Raw genomic sequence first — 21,513 nt, forward strand, 5'->3', positions numbered from 1 at the left:
CTGAAAATGTCAAAATGTATATAAAAATAAGTTCCAAAAAAATTAGCAAAAATTCAAAATGATGCGCCCCAGAAAGGAACTTGTGATACCTGTGTTGTCGACAGCTGGATCTGTGTTCCTGGCTTATGAAATATGGAGGCGTAGGTCAGCTGTGTATAAACTTAACAAAGAAATTAACTCGCATATTTCTGTAGGTAATAGTTTGTTTAAAATAAATCATGGCGATTGAAATTACATCTAACTAAATCTTAAAATACAAAATTAATATCAATAGTAGTACGTTAAAGCGACTTTAGATTAGAATTACTTCGAGTTTATTTTTGAAAATTTATTGACATGTTTATTTTCTGATTTGCAAAAATTGAAACTGGGGTGGGCGCTCATATTATAATTTAACTCAATTAATGTGATTTAATATTTGTTCTTGTTTTAGGACCAAGAACAAAAATATCCATTGTGACCAGCGAACAGGAATGGAATCAAATAAGCAAACAATTGAAACAAGACCTGGACCTGTTTCCCTTTATCGGCCTGGACACAGAATGGGTGAATGATAAGGGCCAGGGAAGACCTATCAGTATGCTACAGATGGCAACGTATAAAGGTATTGTCTTTAAATCATTAAATTCAGTCAATTTCTTAACGAAAAGAGTATTAAAACATTATCGTTATATCAAGTCTATATTAGCTTTACCTAATATAAAGACAGTGACTGTATAGTGTATGTGTGCTAGTCAGACTGTGTTACCTGCAGCGCATCGCAGATGATCTAAAGTATATACTAGCTGAATCTAATATAATAAATATATATTCATGTGACCCCTCTGCCTAGGTCACTGTGCGCTGGTCAGATTGTGTGACCTGCAGCCTATCCCAGATTGTCTCAAGTCTATACTAGCTGTACCTAATATAATATATTCACGTGACCCCTCTGTATAGGTCACTGTGTGCTTGTCAGACTGTGTTACCTGCAGCGCATCCCAGATGATCTAAAGTATATACTAGCTGAACCTAATATAATAAATATATTCATGTGACCCCTCTGTATAGGTCACTGTGTGCTGGTCAGATTGTGTGACCTGCAGCCTATCCCAGATTGTCTCAAGTCTATACTACCTGTACCTAATATAATATATTCATGTGACCCCTCTGTATAGGTCACTGTGTGCTTGTCAGACTGTGTTACCTGCAGCGCATCCCAGATGATCTAAAGTATATACTAGCTGAACCTAATATAATAAATATATTCATGTGACCCCTCTGTATAGGTCACTGTGTGCTGGTCAGACTGTATGACCTACAGCGTATTCCAGATGATCTCAAGTCTATAGTCTATACTAGCTGTACCTAATATAATAAATATATTCATGTGACCCCTCTGTATAGGTCACTGTGTGCTGGTCAGATCGTGTGACCTGCAGCCTATCCCAGATAATCTCAAGTCTATCCTAGCTGTACCTAATATAATACATATATTCATGTGACCCCTCTGTATAGGTCACTGTGTGCTGGTCAGATTGTGTGACCTGCAGCCAATCCCAGATAATCTTAAGTCTATCCTAGCTGTACCTAATATAATATATTGATGTGACCCCTCTGTATAGGTCACTGTGTGCTGGTCAGACTGTGTGACCTGCAGCGTATCCCAGATGATCTCAAGTCTATACTAGCCGAACCTAATATAATAAAGGTAAAGTTTAAGAATATAAAATTAGTGCTTTATTTTAAACTAGAGATTTCACCCAGAGCATCTATTGGTAATGTATCAACTTTTGGATATTGTTGTTAAACTGTAATTATTGATTTTCATTAGTGTGGTGTTGGAATCCTTGAAGACAGTAACAAGCTTCTAGTTGACCACAACCTGGACCTTCTGGGCTGTCTTGACCTGCGTCATCTGGCTGTTCGTGATGGATCTGTACCTGGTAAACTTGGATTACAAAGCCTGGCTCAATACTACCTGAATGTTCATTTAAATAAAGTAAGTCAAACCCAGGGAGTAAGGGAGGGGACAATGGGCAGTTAATTCAATTTTATAGTTGTGACCCTTTAAGGTTGAAAACCCAGATATTTCCAGATAAAACAAGTATTTGCAATATAGCAACCTTTAGTGGAAATTTTTGACTTGTTTTTAATTCGAAATGCACCATCCTTAAACTGATGCTTTACTACACGCCTTTGATTCTAGAGATCAAAACCCGTGTTTACAATTAATTTCCACAATTGTTATTATTTAAACTTCGGAAAATTAAGGAAACATACCATTTTACTTTTACAACATTTTTTACCCAAAATTTTTTTATTGTATTTATTAAAAAGCTTAGACATGAAAAAGCCTTTAAATAATTATATTACAAAATTTACTAAAACAATTACCTTCCTACAGAACTTTTAACTCAAGTTTTTTCATTTAACGAAATAAAAATGAGATACCTTGCGTCAAAATTTCATACTACATAAATAAAATAGTTGAGAACATAAGTACATCTTAATTTTAAAGATCTTAAGGTTTAAGTAACATATCTTAGGATAACTGGTAGCTGCGCTCCTAGCATCCAGGACAGAAAAATAAAATAACACCATCTTGAGATTTTAATGATAAACAAACCTTGAACAACTCAGTACTTTGTGAATTTTCCCTAAAATTTTGAAATTAATCGGATCATTATTACAGAAATATTAAGCTAAAGACAAAAAACTTTTGCCTTTACATTAAAGCAATAAGAAACATCTAACATGTCTAAAGTAACGAAAAAAGCTAACCGTTACGGACGTACAAATGTGCGGGACCTAATTATAGGAAGGCTTTGCTCATAATAACTAATAATCTTAATATAATTTCTTTCTACAACGCACTAATCGGAATGAATTAACATTAAACAAGAATAAGATATAAAAAATGTAATGATTTAATTTACAAAATAATTTTCAAAATCAAAATATTCTGTCTGCTTGTTATTGTTTATCTTTTTGTTGACGCGCTAGTTTGCCGCGAGATTATGCATGATTTTGCGTGACGTCATTCATAATTGGTCCCCAAGATTGGTTAGAAACTGCTAAATTCTTTCATGTTCCCTTTAAGCCAGTCCCCAAAGTCCGAGACTCCTAAAAATTGAATATTCGATCCATTGTCCCCTCCCTTACTCCCTGAGTCAAACCATATATTTAAAGATTAACTATTGACAAGGAAAGTTAAAACCAGGGTTCATTGTGTATTTGTACTCTTATACATAATGCAATCCTGTATTATTTTAGGATTGGAAACTACGTGGTGGAAACTGGGAGGCAAAAGAATTATCAGCTGATCAAATAAACTACGCTGCAAACGATGCTCTAGTCGCAATTAATATTCTATGGAAACTTCTGTTCAACAACCTAATGCAGACTGTTCTTTCACGAATTAATTCCTATAGGTACAATACTCTTTATGATATTGAATTTAAGTTAATTTTCTGTAATGCCTAATGGACTAAGTAAGGCAGGTGTCTTACTTTGAATCAAACTGATAGAATTGAACAGTACACTTGAATAATACATCTGGGTATGGTTGATAACAGTATAGGGCTAGAACTCTATATGAGTTCACAATTCACTAAATATGGCGGACAACCAACCATAGGCGTCCAAGGGGGGGGGGGGTAATGGGCCATTTGGCACCCCCAAAATTTTATGAACAATACCCCCCCCCAAAAAAATTACCCCTACCTTGGGGGTGCCGTAGGCACCCCCAACGATTTTGGGGGGGGTAATTACCCCCCCCAAAATAAATGTTCTTTAAAAAATTTTTTTGGGGGGGGGTATTTACTAGGGTGGGTCGATTTTGGAATTTCACATTAGTAGACATTGGCAAGGGTTACTGGGCCAATATAAAACACTGTAAAACTCAAAAGAGGTTTTTAATTTAAAAACAACGGGCGCGCGGGGGGTTGAAAATGTGCCCGCCCCCTTATAAAACCAAAAATTGAAATTCCTTCAAACACAGGCATGTTGCATATCAAAATGACCGCATTGAAATGCTGATTACAGATCTGAAAACCGTTTTGAAAAAAATTTATTCAGTCTGAAATGATTTTCAAATAACCTACTAAAATGAACAATTTTGACTAAATCAGCTGTTTTTAGGTACTTAATGAGATCTTATTCAAACTAGGAGCAATATGTTTCAAAACGAATTTCAGATTCGTAATCAGCATTTCAATGCGGTCATTTTGATATGCAACATGCCTGTCTTTGAAGGAATTTCAATTTTTGGTTTTATAAGGGGGTGGGTACTATTTATACCCCCCGCGCGCTGGCAGCCATAAGAGCCAAGTCACTTTTGAAACTTGGATGGGGATTATCATACATAAATATGACTTCCACAACTTATGATAACAGAAAAATCTAAAAAAAGGGGGAAATGGGCCCACCCTAGTATTTACCCCCCCCAAATTGAATGTTCTTTAAAAAAAAATTTTACTGTCCAACCAGTTAAAACAGTTCTTAACCATGATAACAAAAAATTTAATAGTTTGATCATGTTTTATTTGCTTGGGCCTTTATAAGGGCTAAAACCATCCCGGGGATCTATGATGTAATTGTAAAGCACTGAAGATTCCATAAAATAGATACCTAACTAAATTAAATATTTCATTAAATAATGAAAAAGAATTTCTATAGGCGATTTCTTTTGGGAGGATGTCAGGGTGTCTCAAAACTAGTTATAAAACTTACCAGGACCTATAAGACGCTTCACTTTAAAGTAAAATCATATTGGTTCATTGGTTAGTGAGTTAATTATTGTATTTTTATGTTCTAAAGAATGAGATACTACTATATATTTGAATAGTAGTGGCGCCCTTAGCATCTAAGAACTCGTGTTTTCTAAAGGTTAAAAAGGGAGGAGAAAAATAGCCTAAAACCACTCAAAGGATTGACCTATAATAGTGTGGAACCATCATGGGATCTATGTGAAGCTTTCCTAAAAAGGAGAACTCAGTATTAAAAGTAATGAAATCTGAAGCTATAGTCAAATAAACCTTACTTACTACTTTATGTTATAAGATAGTACTTATTAACTTAATAGATTAGGTAGGTGCTTTTTTTACATAATTAAATTACCCCCCCCAAAAATTTTACCCCCGGGGTAAATTAGTTTGGGGGGGGTAATTACCCCCCCCAACAGATTTGGGGGGAGTATTTACCCCCCCCCAACAGACTCTAGGGGGGGTAATTACCCCCCCCAATCAAATTTTACCCCCGGGGTAAAAATTTTGGGGGGGGGTAAAATAAAATTTCGGCGCGCTTCGCGCGCCATTTTACCCCCCCCAAACACGAATTACCCCCCCCCCCTAAAATTTTTTACCCCCCCCCCCAAAAAAAGCTTGGACGCCCCTGCAACCAACCCTTTGAGCACGTCCTTTGTCTTTAAGGCCTATATGTGCGTGGTATTACAATATGTTGTTTTTAGGTTGTCACTAAAAGAGTTGAGAGAGAAATGTCAGGAACTGTTGTTCACCTTCACTGACATAAACTTCTCCTGCAAGGACTGGAAGAGGTTTGTACGGGAGGGGAGCCAGGAGAAGGGAAAGAATGCCCCCAGGATGAATAGTAAGGCGAGGGGGAATGCTACAAGGAAGTCTCCGCTGTATCATAACTGCCAGCTCCAGGCGCCTGACGGACAGGTACAATTTTTATTTGTTACTTCAAACGTTGGTTTTACTTAAAAAAAAGGTTATTTGGCTCTTTAAAGGCATTTTGTTGTCTGTAGCATAAGGTCGTTGAATACTGAACTAATTTAGTTCCTTCTTTCAGGGAAGCTTCACATTGGTCCCGGGATAGTTTTAGGGTATTTTATTTCTAAATTCAAGTCGTGTAAATGTCGAAGGACATTTTATGCTCTTTCCTTTCCCATTGAACGCAGAGCTCCATGATGCTATAAGCACAGCTGATAGTATTAAAAATAAAAGTTAACTATACATTTAGTTTTAATTTGAATTATCTAAAAAAATTTAAAATCTTAATTTTCTGAAGGTATTGTGTACATGTGATATAAAGAAGGCAGAGTGGTATGTTAAGAAAGGAATTGGAGAGAAGGTCTGTGATGACCCGCTGACTGTGAGGCTCAAGTTTGAACCGTCTGGGAGGCCAGAGGGAAAAGCAGGTATCGTCATATTTAGTTGGAAAGCTACTCTACAAGCTGTAATATTGGTCGGTTGGTTCCTCAGAAAATAATAATCTCACATTTCAACGAACATGCACATTAAGCGAGAAAAACATGTTTGAAACGATATTTACCAGAGAAAATGGAGGTTATATCATGGTAAAATTTTTTTTTTTTTTGTTAAGATAAGGGTCTAATAGTATTTGTCATTAAAATAACCATATATCTTATGGGTTAAGAAATATGCCAAAGAGGAAAGTGTATGTGTGTACATTACAGTAAGATCTCGTCAATGGCTATTCTATACTATAATATTTTCTGAAAAGCTTAGGATTGGCTTTTTAGGCTTTTTGGATATTTAGTTCGTTTTCTCGACACTCTCACCTCCTCAAAAAAATAGAGGCCTTGACAGCTGAGCACAAATGCAAAACTTTTTTAGGTGAATATTACATGAGTGTGAAGCCGAATATTTGCGTCGTTTGTGGAGATGAGGATTCTTACCTTAGAAAAAATGTTGTTCCTCACGAATACAGGTGTTATACACTTTAAAAGATGTTTGAAATCTAGATATTTGTTTGTACCAAAAGATCTTGCTAAATGTTGGATAAATTATTGATTAAATACAAAAGAAAATTAAGTGCTTTCTCTCAAAGTGCTTAAGGAGCACAAATAATACTTCATTATATAATACTAGTGGCTTCGCCCCTAGCCTCTAGGGGCTTTGTCCCAAGAGGTATAAGGGGGGGGGAAGTTTGTACAGTTATAGGAAATTAAATTCAATACCAAATTTTGCCCTGGCCGTTTGGGCTTGTTTTTATAGTTATCAACCTAATTCTTTTTGTAAGCGCTCTTATATGATTAGATCTACCTGTAAAACTTTAAAACTTGAATTTTGGGACTTTCCCTTAAAGGGGCTAGTGGAGCAAAAGACCCCCTAACACTAAAATTTTAAGTTCTGAGCCTATTTTCAGAGATATTGTGACGATTTTTTTTAATGAAAACACTTTTTAACAAAACCGAACTAAGTAGCCAATACAAATTTCATTTTGGGACTTTCCCTTAAAGGTGCTAGTGGAGCAAAAGACCCCCAAACACTAAAATTTTAAATTCTGAGCCTATTTTCAGAGATATTGAGACGATTTTTTTAATTAGAACACTTTTTAACAAAACCGAATTAAGTAGCCAATACAAATTTCATTTTGGGACTTTCCTTCTAGGGGCTAGTGGAGCAAAAGGCCCCCCTAACACTAAAATTTTAAGTTCTGAGCCTATTTTTAGAGATATTGAGATGATTTTTTAAAATGAAAATATTTTTAACAAAACCGAACTAAGTAGCCAATACAAATTTCATTTTGGGACTTTCCTTCTAGGGGCTAGTTGAGCAAAAGACCCCCCAAACACTAAAATTTTAAGTTCTGAGCCTATTTTTTGAGATATGAGATGATTTTTTTAATGAAAACATTTTTAACAAAACCGAATTAAGGAACCATTACAGATTTTATTATGGGACTTTCCTTCTAGGGACTAGTGGAGCAAAAGGCCCCCCAAACACTGAAATTTTAAGTTCTGAGCCTATTTTAAGAGATATGAGATGATTTTTTAATGAAAACATTTTTAACAAAACCGAATTAAGGAACCATTAGATTTTATTTTGGGACTTTCCTTCTAGGGACTAGTGGAGCAAAAAGCCCCCCCAAACACTGAAATTTTTCACTGAAAGTTCTGAGCCTATTTTCAGAGATATTGAGACGATTTTTTTAATGAAAACATTTTTAACAAAACCGAACTAAGTAGGTAGCCAATACAAATTTCATTTTGGGACTTTCCTTCTATGGGCAAGTGGAGCAAAAGGCCCCCCAAACACTGAAATTTTGAGTTCTGAGCCTATTTTTAGAGATATTGAGACGATTTTTTTTAATAAAAGCATTTTTAACAAAACCGAACTAAGTCTCCATTACAAATTTCATTTTGGGACTTTCCTTCTAGGGACTAGTGGAGCAAAAGGCCCCCCAAACACTGAAATTTTAAGTTCTGAGCCTATTTTTAGAGATATGAGATGATTTTTTTAATGAAAACATTTTTAACAAAACCGAATTAAGGAACCATTACAAATTTCATTTTGGGACTTTCCTTCTAGGGACTAGTGGAGCAAAAGGCCCCCAAACACTAAAATTTTAAGTTCTGAGCCTATTTTCAGAGATATTGAGATGATTTTTTTAAATGAAAATATTTTTAACAAAACCGATCTAAGTAGCCATTGCAAATTTTAATTTGGGACTTTCCATCTAGGGACTAGTGGAGCAAAAGACCCCCTAACACTAAAATTTTAAGTTCTAAGCTTATTTTTAAAGATATTATGGCTGATTTTTTTAATGAAATTTTTTTTCAATTAACTGAAATAAATAATCAGAAGATAAAATTTTAGTGTTTGGGGGTCTTTTGCTCCACTAGCCCCTGGAAGGAAAGTTCCAAAATGAAATTTGTATTGGCTACTTAGTTCGGTTTTGTTAAAAATGTTTTCATTAAAAAAAATCATTTCAATATCTCTGAAAGTAGGCTCAGAACTTAAAATTTTAGTGTTTTGGGGTCTTTTGCTCCACTATTCCCTAGAAGGAAAGTCCCAAAATGAAATTTGTAATGGCGACTTAGTTCGGTTTTGTTAAAAATGCTTTTATTAAAAAAAATCGTCTCAATATCTCTAAAAATAGGCTCAGAACTTAAAATTTCAGTGTTTGGGGGGCCTTTTGCTCCACTAGCCCATAGAAGGAAAGTCCCAAAATGAAATTTGTATTGGCTACTTAGTTCGGTTTTGTTAAAAATGTTTTCATTAAAAAAATCGTCTCAATATCTCTGAAAATAGGCTCAGAACTTAAAATTTTAGTGTTTGGGGGTCTTTTGCTCAACTAGCCCCTAGAAGGAAAGTCCCAAAATGAAATTTGTAATGGCTACTTATTTCGGTTTGGTTAAAAATATTTTCATATTAAAATATCATCTCAATATCTCTGAAAATAGGCTCAGAACTTAAAATTTTAGTGTTTGGGGGTCTTTTGCTCAACTAGCCCCTAGAAGGAAAGTCCCAAAATGAAATTTGTAATGGCTACTTAGTTCGGTTTTGTTAAAAATATTTTCATTTTAAAAAATCATCTCAATATCTCTAAAAATAGGCTCAGAACTTGAAATTTTAGTGTTTGGGGGGCCTTTTGCTCCACTAGCCCCTAGAAGGAAAGTCCTAAAATGAAATTTGTATTGGCTACTTAGTTCGGTTTTGTTAAAAAGTGTTTTCATTAAAAAAAATCGTCTCAAAATCTCTGAAAATAGGCTCAGAACTTAAAATTTTAGTGTTAGGGGGTCTTTTGCTCCACTAGCCCCTTTAAGGGAAAGTCCCAAAATGAAATTTGTAATGGCTACTTAGTTCGGTTTTGTGAAAAAAGTTTTCATAAAAAAAATATCTCTGTAAATAGACTCAGAACTTAAAATTTTAGTGTTTGGGGGGTCTTTTGCTCCACTAGCCCCTTTAAGGGAAAGTACCAAAATGAAATTTGTAATGGCGACTTAGTTCGGGTTTGTTAAAAATGCTTTTATTAAAAAAAACGTCTCAATATCTCTAAAAATAGGCCCAGAACTTAAAATTTCAGTGTTTGGGGGGCCTTTTGCTCCACTAGCCCATAGAAGGAAAGTCCCAAAATGAAATTTGTATTGGCTACTTAGTTCGGTTTTGTTAAAAATGTTTTCATTAAAAAAATCGTCTCAATATCTCTGAAAATAGGCTCAGAACTTAAAATTTTAGTGTTTGGGGGTCTTTTGCTCAACTAGCCCCTAGAAGGAAAGTCCCAAAATGAAATTTGTAATGGCTACTTATTTCGGTTTGGTTAAAAATATTTTCATATTAAAATATCATCTCAATATCTCTGAAAATAGGCTCAGAACTTAAAATTTTAGTGTTTGGGGGTCTTTTGCTCTACTAGCCCCTAGAAGAAAAGTCCCAAAATGAAATTTGTAATGGCTACTTAGTTCGGTTTTGTTAAAAATATTTTCATTAAAAAATCATCTCAATATCTCTAAAAATAGGCTCAGAACTTAAAATTTTAGTGTTTGGGGGGCCTTTTGCTCCACTAGCCCCTAGAAGGAAAGTCCCAAAATGAAATTTGTATTGGCTACTTAGTTCGGTTTTGTTAAAAAGTGTTTTCATTAAAAAAATCGTCTCAATATCTCTGAAAATAGGCTCAGAACTTAAAATTTTAGTGTTAGGGGGTCTTTTGCTCAACTAGCCCCTTTAAAGGAAAGTCCCAAAATGAAATTTGTAATGGCTACTAAGTTCGGTTTTGTGAAAAAAGTTTTCATAAAAAAAATCATCTCAATATCTCTGAAAATAGGCTCAGAACTTAAAATTTTAGTGTTTGGGGGGCCTTTTGCTCCACTAGCCCCTTTAAGGGAAAGTCCCAAAATGAAATTTGTAATGGCTACTTAGTTCGGTTTTGTGAAAAAAGTTTGCATTAAAAAAATCGTCTCAATATCTCTGAAAATAGGCTCAGAACTTAAAATTTTAGTGTTTGGGGGGCCTTTTGCTCCACTAGCCCCTAGAAGGAAAGTCCCAAAATGAAATTTGTATTGGCTATTTAGTTCGGTTTTGTTAAAAAGTGTTTTCATTAAAAAAATCGTCTCAATATCTCAGAAAATAGACTCAGAACTTAAAATTTTAGTGTTTGGGGGTCTTTTGCTCCACTAGCCCCTTTAAGGGAAAGTCCCAAAATTCAATTTTTAAAGTTTTACAGGTAGATCCAATCATATAAGAGCGCTTACAAAAAGAATTAGGTTGATAACTATAAAAACAAGCCCAAACGGCCAGGGCAAAATTTGGTACTGAATTTCATTTCCTATAACTGTACAAACTTCCCCCCCCCTTACATCTTCTATTACTTACCCAGCAGAACGGATCACAAATTTTCGCACCTACCCAGCAGGAAAACGTTTTGCGATTAAATTCGCGAAATTCGTAAAATTCATAAAATTCGTAAAATTAAAAAAAAAAAAAAAAAAAAAAAATAGGGGTTTTTTGTTTTTGTTTTTGGGGGGTTGGGGGTGTCCCACCCCCCAAGAAAATAGCTTAAAACCACCGCAGGACCAATAGGTACATTCCCTGAAGAGTAGAGCCCATTCGGTTCAGCGGTTACCGAGATCTTAAGCTTCAGACGGACAGACATCGTTCTACTTTGTATTATAGATTCACCGTAGCGTACTATGAACAAATAGAAGAACAAAATATTGAGTAGATACTTCATCACAAAAAATATTAGATATCTATCTTTCAATGTTTCGACAAAGCTAATTATATTGCTTGAATCACTTCTACAAGATACAAAATGAATTGAAAATTATTGCTAAAATCGAAATATATCTGGTGCATTATTTGCCAAATGTACCACTTTTCTGCACTACCTCTCCGATTTTGTTAAAACTCTATATTTTGGTCCGTTGGGTGATTCAAGGATGCTGGATGGCCAAAAAAAAGTTTCAGAGTCCCTGGATGTCTAGATATCTAGCTATCTATGAAGGTAGGTAACAAAAATTGAAAAAACAACCATTTTTTCACAATTTTAAAAATAAATTTTCTCATCAATCTTACATCCAACCTATACATTTTATACACCAAAATGATCGTTTATTCATGTAAAAAGCGCACATAATGCTATTTTGGCCAAAACTCAAATTTGTATAGGGTGTCCAACAAAAAGTGTATTTTGGATATCTAGCGTAATACCCAAAATACCTGTCCAAAAAAAATCATTTTTTTTGGCTTAAATCCTGTGTTTTATCTGTGGGCATAAGTGGTATATAACGGTTTGGAGGACCCGGGACTTTAAGGTTGTCAAATTTCATTTTGGGACACCCTGTAAATGTGATTTTTGTGTTTGTAGAGCTAAAACTTGGTCCAAATTGGCTATTTTTTTAAAATTACTCTAATATGTGTCTTAGTATGTTTGGCCATAGTATTTTCTGACCAGATCAATATTTTCCTATTTTCAAAAAAAGAGAAAAATTTTTTTTGTTTTTTTAAAATTTTTTTTTCAATTTTTAAGTTACTTAAAACTGTCATATAGATACAGATTTTGACCAATAACATTAATATTTGCCTATTTTACAAATTTTTACACTTTTGGGACACCCTGTACATTAGTCTGGCCCAAAATCAGGCTACTTTTTTATTTATGCCTAATTCAATGTGCGGTTCTTCGAACTTTGTAACCACTGCCTATACAGGCATTCTAAGCTAAAAATTTTGTTTCTACGATGAAAACTGATTTCGTCAGACTGATTTCCATTTTCAATATCATAATAAACATAAGGTTTCGTGATTTTCATTTTAAAAATACTAATTTAATCACATAAAATAAGTTTAGAGTTAAAAATCCACCAGTAAGCCTTATTTTACTTTTCTCATGTCTGTATTATGCATAGGACAAATACAATGCCTCTCTGAAATGCATGAATACTGAATAGTTCTTGTTTTTAGATAATAAATACCTTAGCTTATTGGAGCTTTAAATCAATGAGGGTTGGGTGTCAAATAAAGCTGAAAACTACCTAAAGATTTATATAAGGATTCAATGAAAAGCACAACCGAATTCATATTGATTCAGCGATCATTTAAATCAGACAAACACATACTGCTTTATATTTAAAGTGGCAAAGCAACTAGTGAAAAAAAACTAAAACTTAAGAAACAAAAGTTTTTATTTTTTAAATGAGCATACAAAAACTATTGAAAAATTAAATTAAGTAATGTTAAAGACATAAACAAATAATAAATCACTGGTAACAAACAAAAAAAGGTAAATTTTCAATTTTTATGTGTGAATTCCGACTAAGGACAAAATATGTTATGTTCTGTATATAAACTGTTGGTTAAAGCCATTGAAATCAATAATAATACCTAATTTTAATGAGATTATTCTATGCTAATGAAAGTTCTTAAAAATATTGTCCACGCTTTTTGCATTGCTAGAATAAAAAACATAAAAAATTCTATCCTTAGTCATTAAATTCGACAAAAGTTTTCTATGTTTTTTTTGCAGATATTATATAACACTGCCGATTTTCTTCATTTTTTGTACAATCAATGAAATCCTAAAAAAGGGAATATAAGACATTTAGTAACCGAAAAAAAAATATTTCCTTTAGCTTTAATTGATCTTAAATTTAAAAAAAAAGATGACTCATTCGGTACAAAACTTTAAATAAATGGTCCAATTGTTCCTAATTCATATTTGTTATAATGTTACTTATATTCCTGCCTGAATTAGTTTAATATTTCTTTCTGCATAGTCATTTACAGTTTTTAAATTGATAACAAAATTTTGAAACTCCAAATAAGTTGGAAATTTTTTCCAGTCACTTTAAAAGTCCATTTTTTTTACATGCCTATATTTATAAATTTTACAACAAATTGACTTTTAATTTTGTCTAGACTTAAACATTTATATTCTGGTTATTCAGTCCAGACACAACAAATTTTAATGTTCATTTGTTCTACCGTTTTAGAGCTTCGCTTTTAATGATATTGTCATACTTGTTTTCAAACATAAATAGCCCAGCTATTTTCCATATTGTCAGAATTTCTGCCACCAAACACATTTCACTTTTGTTACAACTGTCACCTGATCCACATGTCAGCGAAGTTGATTTAGTTTTAGATGTACAACCAACTAGATCAGCTGGTTTAAAAAAATCTGTTACATTTTGTGCTATTTTTTTGCATTCAATTATAAAGAAATATCTATTCAAAACATCCTTTACAAAGGGTAATTGTTTTTTTGGCAAAGATTCACTAGGACAAAGGCCGAGCCCTTGTTTTGCCCACTGGTTTCTTGTCTTGTTCATTATTATCTTTAAAAAAAACATTAACACATAAATTATTATATACAAATTTTAAAATGCAGGCGGAGAAATAGCAAGCAAGGAAATTTTGGATATAAAAAGACAGTGTTAGAAAGTGTTTTCCAGTATGGCTCAGAAACCGATTAATTTCCGCTGGATTAGAAACGATTCTAAGCCATACTGAAAAATCACGTATAAAAGCTCAGTGTCGATAAATAATTTTTCAAATATGGAGTCAAAACCGATTAATGTCCGCTGGATAAGTACCAGTTTTCATCCCTTCTGAAAAATCATTTATAGCAGCGTATTACAGACAATTTTCCAAGAATAATAAAGTAAAAAAAACATACAATTAATACCAGTTTTGTTAGACTATCAGGACTAACAAAACTAGTTGTTATTGGCGAAAAACTGTTCATAAAATGATGCAATAAATTACTATCACAGAAAGTATAAGTAGGAATTTAACTTCATTTGAAAGTGAGTTTGTTTAAAATGTGTATAAGTACGGACTTTGTAGTAAGGATTATAGAGTTGCTACTGTTTCTAATTTGAACTGTTATTTTATAGGAAATTTTAAATTAAACAGAAAATTATAAAAGGTATAAATTAATGATAAAGATATCCGTTATGCACGGACGGACATACAGACCGTAATTATAGAAAAGTTTTACTTTTTAAAAGAATATTATCTTATAGGTTATTTAATACATAAGGCTGTTTCATTATTATCACATATTTCTAAGTTTTATATTAAAAATGTTAGGATTAAATGTTAAAGAAAGAAATTTTAATGAAAACAAAATATTGTTGTATTTATTTACTTTAATTTGTCTGTTTGTTTACAATTGTACGACTCGTACGCATGCGAAAAAGCATTAAATTATAAAAAAGTCGTCGTTGTTCATGGAAATTAGAAAAACAAAATCTTAATAGTAAAATGCATTTTCTGTAATAGAACCATATTTTTTTTAAAAATTTCTTTTAATGAAAGTTATTTTATACATGATGTATTATGATTAAATCACGCCCGCACATCGTAATATGAATTAGGCCTTATTCTGGGCCAATCTACTGTACATGTTTTTAAAAAATGATGGTCTTTGCCCATTTTTGGGAGGAAGGAGTCGTTTTAGGGCCATAGACTATTTCTTCGTTTTTGTAGAACTTTTCAAGATACATCATTTGTTATTTATGCAAAAAGCGCTAAAACCGAACCGTTTTGCCGTTATTTACTGCCAAAGGCGGAATTTTTTACGTTTTTTGCCGTTCCCGAGGTTCTAATGGGCATTTGAGGTAGGAAGACGTTGATTTCTCAAGATAACTGTGAAATACTTTTATTTGGGCATTTGAATTTACTAAATTTCATGTAAAGTAAATATTTTTGTGCAGCTAACCGTTTTTCGTCGAGATGGATTTCAATTGTTAAAACAAGAAAATGAAGTGAATATAATATAAATAATTGCTATAACATAAGTAATAAAAGAAACATAAACCATGTGCATTTGAAATTCCTTTTGACAAAAATCGGTTGAATATACAAAAATTTTTACTTTACATGAAATTTAGTAAATTAAAATGCCTAAATAAAAGTATTTCACAGTTATCTTGAGAAATCAACGTCTTCCTACCTCAAATGCCCATTAGAACCTCGGGAACGGCAAAAAACGTAAAAAATTCCGCCTTTGGCAGTAAATAACGGCAAAACGGTTCGGTTTTTGCGCTTTTTGCATAAATAACAAATGATGTATCTTGAAAAGTTCTACAAAAACGAAGAAATAGTCTATGGCTCTAAAACGACTCCTTCCTCCCAAAAATGGGCAAAGACCATCATTTTTTAAAAACATGTACAGGGTGTCCCAAAAGTGTAAAAATTTGTAAAATAGGCAAATATTATTGTTATTAGTCAAAATCTGTATCTATATGACAGTTTTAAGTAACTTAAAAATAGAAAAAAAAATTTTAAATAAACAAAAAAAATTTTTCTCTTTTTTTGAAAATACAGGGTGTCCAAAAAATAGGAAAATATTGATCTGGTCAGAAAATACTATGGCCAAACATACTAAGACACATATTAGAGTAATTTGAAAAAATAGCCAATTTGGACCAAGTTTAATTTTAGCTCTACAGACACAAAAATCACATTTACAGGGTGTCCCAAAATGAAATTTGACAACCTTAAAGTCCCGGGTCCTCCAAACCGTTATATACCACTTATGCCCACAGATAAAACACAGGATTTAAGCCAAAAAAAATGATTTTTTTCGGACAGGTATTTTGGGTATTGCGCTAGATATCCAAAATACACTTTTTGTTGGACACCCTGTAAAATTTGAGTTTTGGCCAAAATAGCATTATGTGCGCATTTTACATAAATAAACGATCATTTTGGTGTATAAAATGTATAGGTTGGATGTAAGATTGATGAAAAAATTTATTTTTAAAATTGTGAAAAAATGGGTGTTTTTTCAATTTTTGTTACCTACCTTCATAGATAGCTAGATATCTAGACATCCAGGGACTCTGAAACTTTTTTTTGGCCATCCAGCATCCTTGAATCACCCAACGGACCAAAATATAGAGTTTTAACAAAATCGGAGAGGTAGTGCAGAAAAGTGGTACATTTGCAAATAATCCACCATCTTCATGCCAAAGAATACCTAGTGTATTTTTATTAAAAATAGGTTGAAAAACTTTTTAACCTCAAAAGAAATAACTTTTCTTTGTCTTGTTTTTAAAATACAGACGTGCCAAATAATATTTGAAAAAAGATCTTCTTCGTTACTTAAAATGTCAGGTTCATTATTTTTTTTAAATCTTAAATATTTTTGTATTTAGGCGTTATTTTCCTGCTGTAATGAAAGACCACCAGTCTCATGATGTTCTTCTTTTATGTGTTAGGTAAGTTAGTTAAATTCCTTGAATCCTTTTAGTAAAGGATTATATAGTTGATCAGTGTTATAATATATGTTTTCAGCCTTTTATGAGGATATACCTTGCCTTTTTACAGAAAGATTAAAATTATAGGTATGTTTCTTAGTTTGTTACATTAAACTAAAAGTTGATATATGAAATTGTAATAAGATAACAACGGTAAACTACCCATTGCTACTTAATGTTCTTGTATAAATTCTGGGATCTTAAGGGATAGGACAATCTACGATAAAATAATGTACAATTCCAAGTGTAGTTTAAAATTATTAGTTAACAAGTTTTTACACTGTTAGTTTTGCCAGTTTTGTGGCCAGCAAATGGAATAACGTAATAAAACTTTAGGTACTAAAATAAATGTATAGTATTTTCCTTTCCTGTGAGAATTCAAAATAATACAAACATTCAGATGCCACCAGCTGTCCAACCTGCATGATGCCAGCTTACGTAATAGTCTTGCTCTGGAGTGTAATGCACCTATTGGAACTGAGAACGATGTTAAACTTAGGCATGGATACTTTTGTTGCTAAGAATTTACTAAAAATATGTTTTTATCTTTAACTTTAATTTTCCAAATCTTCCTGGAAATTATTATTATCAGGTTATGTTGTCAGTACATTGCACTTTATTTTAAATTATTTCTCCCCCTTTAGCCGGGGGTTCTAACTTCTCATGCAGAATATACTTTGATACATACATCCCTGTATGTGTCCTAACTTACTTAATTTTACATAATTTTTAATCAATTTGTTACCTTTATTGTTTACACAGAACAAGTCTTTCATTGCAATTCTTGCATACAACTTAAACTTGATAAAAAGTATCTTGTTTCCAAGGGATAATTTTGATTTGAAGAAGGTGAAAAGTGCTGGTCGAGCACTTCACAATGCAAGAGACAAATTACCTGAAGATAGAAAAAATGAATTATTACAGGTACACTTTATGAGCATGTTGCAGTTCAAGTTTTATCCCTATATTTGCTTCTACTTAACTTTCTTTTTAACGAAGGGTTGGAATCGGGATAATATAATGAAGACACCTATAATTTGTATTATTAGCGTAAATAAAAAACCTAACCTATTTGTTCATTTTCCAATGGAATATCTTAAAATTTAAGAAAACTATTTTTCCAGCTTCTTATAAGCTAAATCAATAGTCTAGCCGCTTAGGTGATCCTATGTGACATACATTCTAATTTCTATACAATTGTTAAGGTACTAAGAGATCACTTTAAAGTGGAAGTGATCACGGACGAGATTATCTTAACAGCAAGTGATTGTGATTTTCATGAGGTCAATGATAACTATACTCCGCACAGCAGGGCCGTTGTTCAACATTATCTTAGAGAAGGTAAATACAATAGGTTCAGAATACGCCTTCATCAAAATACGCTTATCTCATAAAATGCCTAACTAAATCTTATAAAATGCCTTCTACATCTTTAACCCTTACAGATCGGGCCCCAATTCCCACCTTATCAGAACGGGGGGGGGGGTCTACGTCTTTTTAAATTTTATTTATATCGTTCTTGTTATTTTTAGGTGGCTTACTTGATTTGGAAGTAAGATGGAGGAAACATTTTCTATCAACTATGAAACCTAAACATTTACCACCTCTGTGGAGTATTAATCATCAGGTACCTAGACTAAAACAAAACCCTTGATAGTATTTAAAAGATAATTTAATAGATTTTGATCTTTACTGCTATCTATAGCAGGATAAGATCTCCTACTCTAATTTTAAACTAGCGGTTGTGCCTCTAGCATCTAGGGGCTCTGTATTCGAAGAGAGGAACCTGGGGAACAGAAAAAAGCCTAGAAACGTCACATTGCTAAAACTGTATACTAGGGGTTATCAAGAAAGGTGGACATACATAGTTCTCCTTTTTTTCAACATAAAGAGGTGTGGTTCACCTTCGTGGTATTATAGGCTTAATCCACTCTGTAATACATCATCCAATTAGAGGTCAGTCATAAATTATAATAAAAACATTTGTAAAAAACTTTCGACGGACGGAACGTCGCGGTTTATTTAGGTATATTTCTTTTTATGTCTAAAACAAATCCTAATGATTTGACTTATTTAAGGCTGAAAGATTAGGAGTAAAAGCTGCTGAAAATAGAATAGACCAGGAACAATACATCTTAGCCACCCAGGTGAGTTAATAGACCAGGAACAATACATCTTAGCCACCCAGGTGAATTATACGTATAGGAATATCATATGTCAATATGAGATATAACTAATAACTAGTAAATAGTACAATACATCTTGGCCACCCAGGTGAGTTACAGTACAGGAACAATACATCTTGGCCACCCAGGTGAATTAATAGACCAGGAACAATACATCTTAGCCACCCAGGTGAATTATACGTATAGGAATATCATATGTCAATATGAGATATAACTAATAACTATCTTTCACTTAAGTCCAAAAATATATAATGGAATAATATGTTTTTAGGACATCTTTTTTCTTCATTTCTTTCCCCTCCCACAATTTTTTATTACCCTCCCCCCCCCCCTCTCCTTTTGCAGGGGATTCCATGCAGAAAATGCGTCCCTGTATTATCTATAGGTTAATAAACTTGAACTTGATTTTACAATTCAGTATTTTAAAAATAAGGAACTAAATTTTTGTGATTAGTCCTAACGAATCTGCTCTATAATTCGAAATATCCGTGTTCAAAAAACGAAATGGGTGAAACGTGAATTTCTCAACTGTCATTTAAGATAGATAGCTGAAATTTTGGGTGAAGATTCCCTGTACCAATGATAAGTATCCAATTTATAATTTTATTTACATTTGTGCGGTCCCTGAGCTTCGCCTATTATGGATGTTGTCAGAGATGGCATAAAAAAACCACTTGGTTTAAACCAAGTTGTTTAAACCAAAAAAAAACAAGCTTAAAAAAACTAAGGTGGGGATGTATTTTTTAAATATTTATACAAAGGCCTATCTTTCCAGTTATATCTTTTCATAACGTAAATAATACAGTAAATAACTGTCAAAAACCTAAATTACCGTATCAACCAGAGTTGTCAAATTGGGCGGGCGCTTTTGGGCGGGTGGTTTTGGGCACCCCCCGTTTGGGGGGTGAGAAAAAGGTGGATGGGGTAAAAAAGAGGGGGGGGGGCAGGCCTATAATTTGGATATTATTTTAAAAAAAACAAAAAACTTGGATTTTATAAAAAAAAAAGACCGGTTTAAACAAAAACAAACAAACTGGTTTGTTCTTTTTTTAAAAAAACCTGCTTTTTTACCATCTCTGGATGTTGTTATCCTCATTTTAATTTTACATTTTTATTTCAAGGGGGCAACAGAAGATATGGATTTAGAGGAATACAGGAAACAAAAGAAACCCCAGCTGGGCATAAATCCTGATGCCCTAGTCAAATAATTTGAATTGATAAATTTACATGGATTTAATGTGATCAATGCTTCAGTGATAATGGGGATAGATAGATAAGAAAATTTAAATTAAGAAAAAGAAATAAAGTACTCAATCAAAACGAATAAACAAAGATGTTGATTGAATAAACCAAAGGAGGGGAAGAAAGTTAAAAAAAAATTTAGGACTGTTTATTTCTTAATTTATTCCCCCTCCTACGTAATTTTTATATCCCACCCCTCCACTTTAGCAGGGGATATTTTCTGCGGATATTAAAATGAAAAACTATAAGATAAAAACCAGTTTTGGGACTTTTATTAAAATATTCGTGAAAAATTGTTTTTAATATGATACAATACATGATATTTCAGTATGGCTAAGAACCGGGTCCATTCCAGCGGATATTAATCGGTTTCTACAAAATTTCCTTTGCTATATTTTTTTTAATTTTCAGATGTAATATGTGCTTGTCAGAATGTCAGTTTTTCATGACGAGGTTGAGATAGAAGATTTTGAATTCGACGAAGAAGAAGGAGTGTACTATTACCCTTGTCCCTGTGGAGATAGGTAGGCAGGGGTGCAGTGGGTTAGCCCATTAGGGCCATTATGGCAGGGGTGTATATATTCTGGACAAGATATTTTTTCCACAGCTGCAAAGAACATTCCTCTCTCCCCTAGTTCTCTTTTCATATTAGCTTTTTAACCTAAGTTTAGTAAGTAGCGTCTTATAGCTTCAAATCTGTAGACATTTATTTTTGAAAAGTTTGGCTGTAAATCTGTTTTTCTTTCTCGAAAATATAGCTTGGGATCCCATGTAGAATTTACACTCCGGCATGAGTGCTACTTGTATTATTTATCCTTAAGACATGTATTCAGATCCGAAATCATGCATTTACCTAGTACTACTGAGGGGCCTAGCTATATTTGCTTCTTTGGAATCTCTCAGTTGTAATTTATTGCAATTGTGGTTAAAATTTTTTATGGTATAGAATTCATTCTTTTGTATGAGTACCTAATAATTAAAAAATATGTTTAGATTTGCCATAACATTAGAAGAATTGGAAGCCGGTGAAGAAATAGCTACGTGCCCCAGTTGCTCTCTTATAGTCAAGGTATTTCTTTATTATCCTTGAGATTGAGGAGGGGAGAGTCGAATTTGATAACCCAATTT

The 21,513-nt window shown here is 33.2% G+C and overlaps 1 protein-coding gene across 2 annotated transcripts; it reads left to right on the forward strand.

The window, feature by feature from the left end:
• The first annotated feature begins 4 nt into the window (after window positions 1–4).
• Window positions 5–20,797, forward strand: Exd2 (Exonuclease 3'-5' domain-containing 2). 2 transcript variants are annotated; one of them, XM_080158325.1, is made up of 15 exons: window positions 5–144; window positions 434–604; window positions 1,605–1,690; window positions 1,814–1,981; window positions 3,256–3,413; window positions 5,450–5,663; window positions 6,013–6,142; window positions 6,582–6,675; window positions 16,856–16,918; window positions 17,358–17,456; window positions 17,785–17,881; window positions 18,163–18,298; window positions 18,490–18,584; window positions 19,036–19,104; window positions 20,265–20,797. In XM_080158325.1, the coding sequence occupies exons 1-15, from the start codon at window positions 126–128 to the stop codon at window positions 20,349–20,351; spliced, it is 1,686 nt and encodes a 561-aa protein (XP_080014451.1). In that variant the 5' UTR covers window positions 5–125; the 3' UTR covers window positions 20,352–20,797. The 2 variants fall into 2 exon arrangements, with proteins under 2 accessions (XP_080014451.1, XP_080014450.1); XM_080158324.1 differs by having other exon boundaries at window positions 59–194.
• Window positions 20,798–21,513: the final 716 nt, after the last annotated feature.

This window comes from Acartia tonsa, chromosome 4 (genome assembly GCF_053477335.1).
Source record: "Acartia tonsa isolate MP-2025a chromosome 4, ASM5347733v1, whole genome shotgun sequence".
Lineage (NCBI taxonomy): Eukaryota > Metazoa > Arthropoda > Copepoda > Calanoida > Acartiidae > Acartia > Acartia tonsa.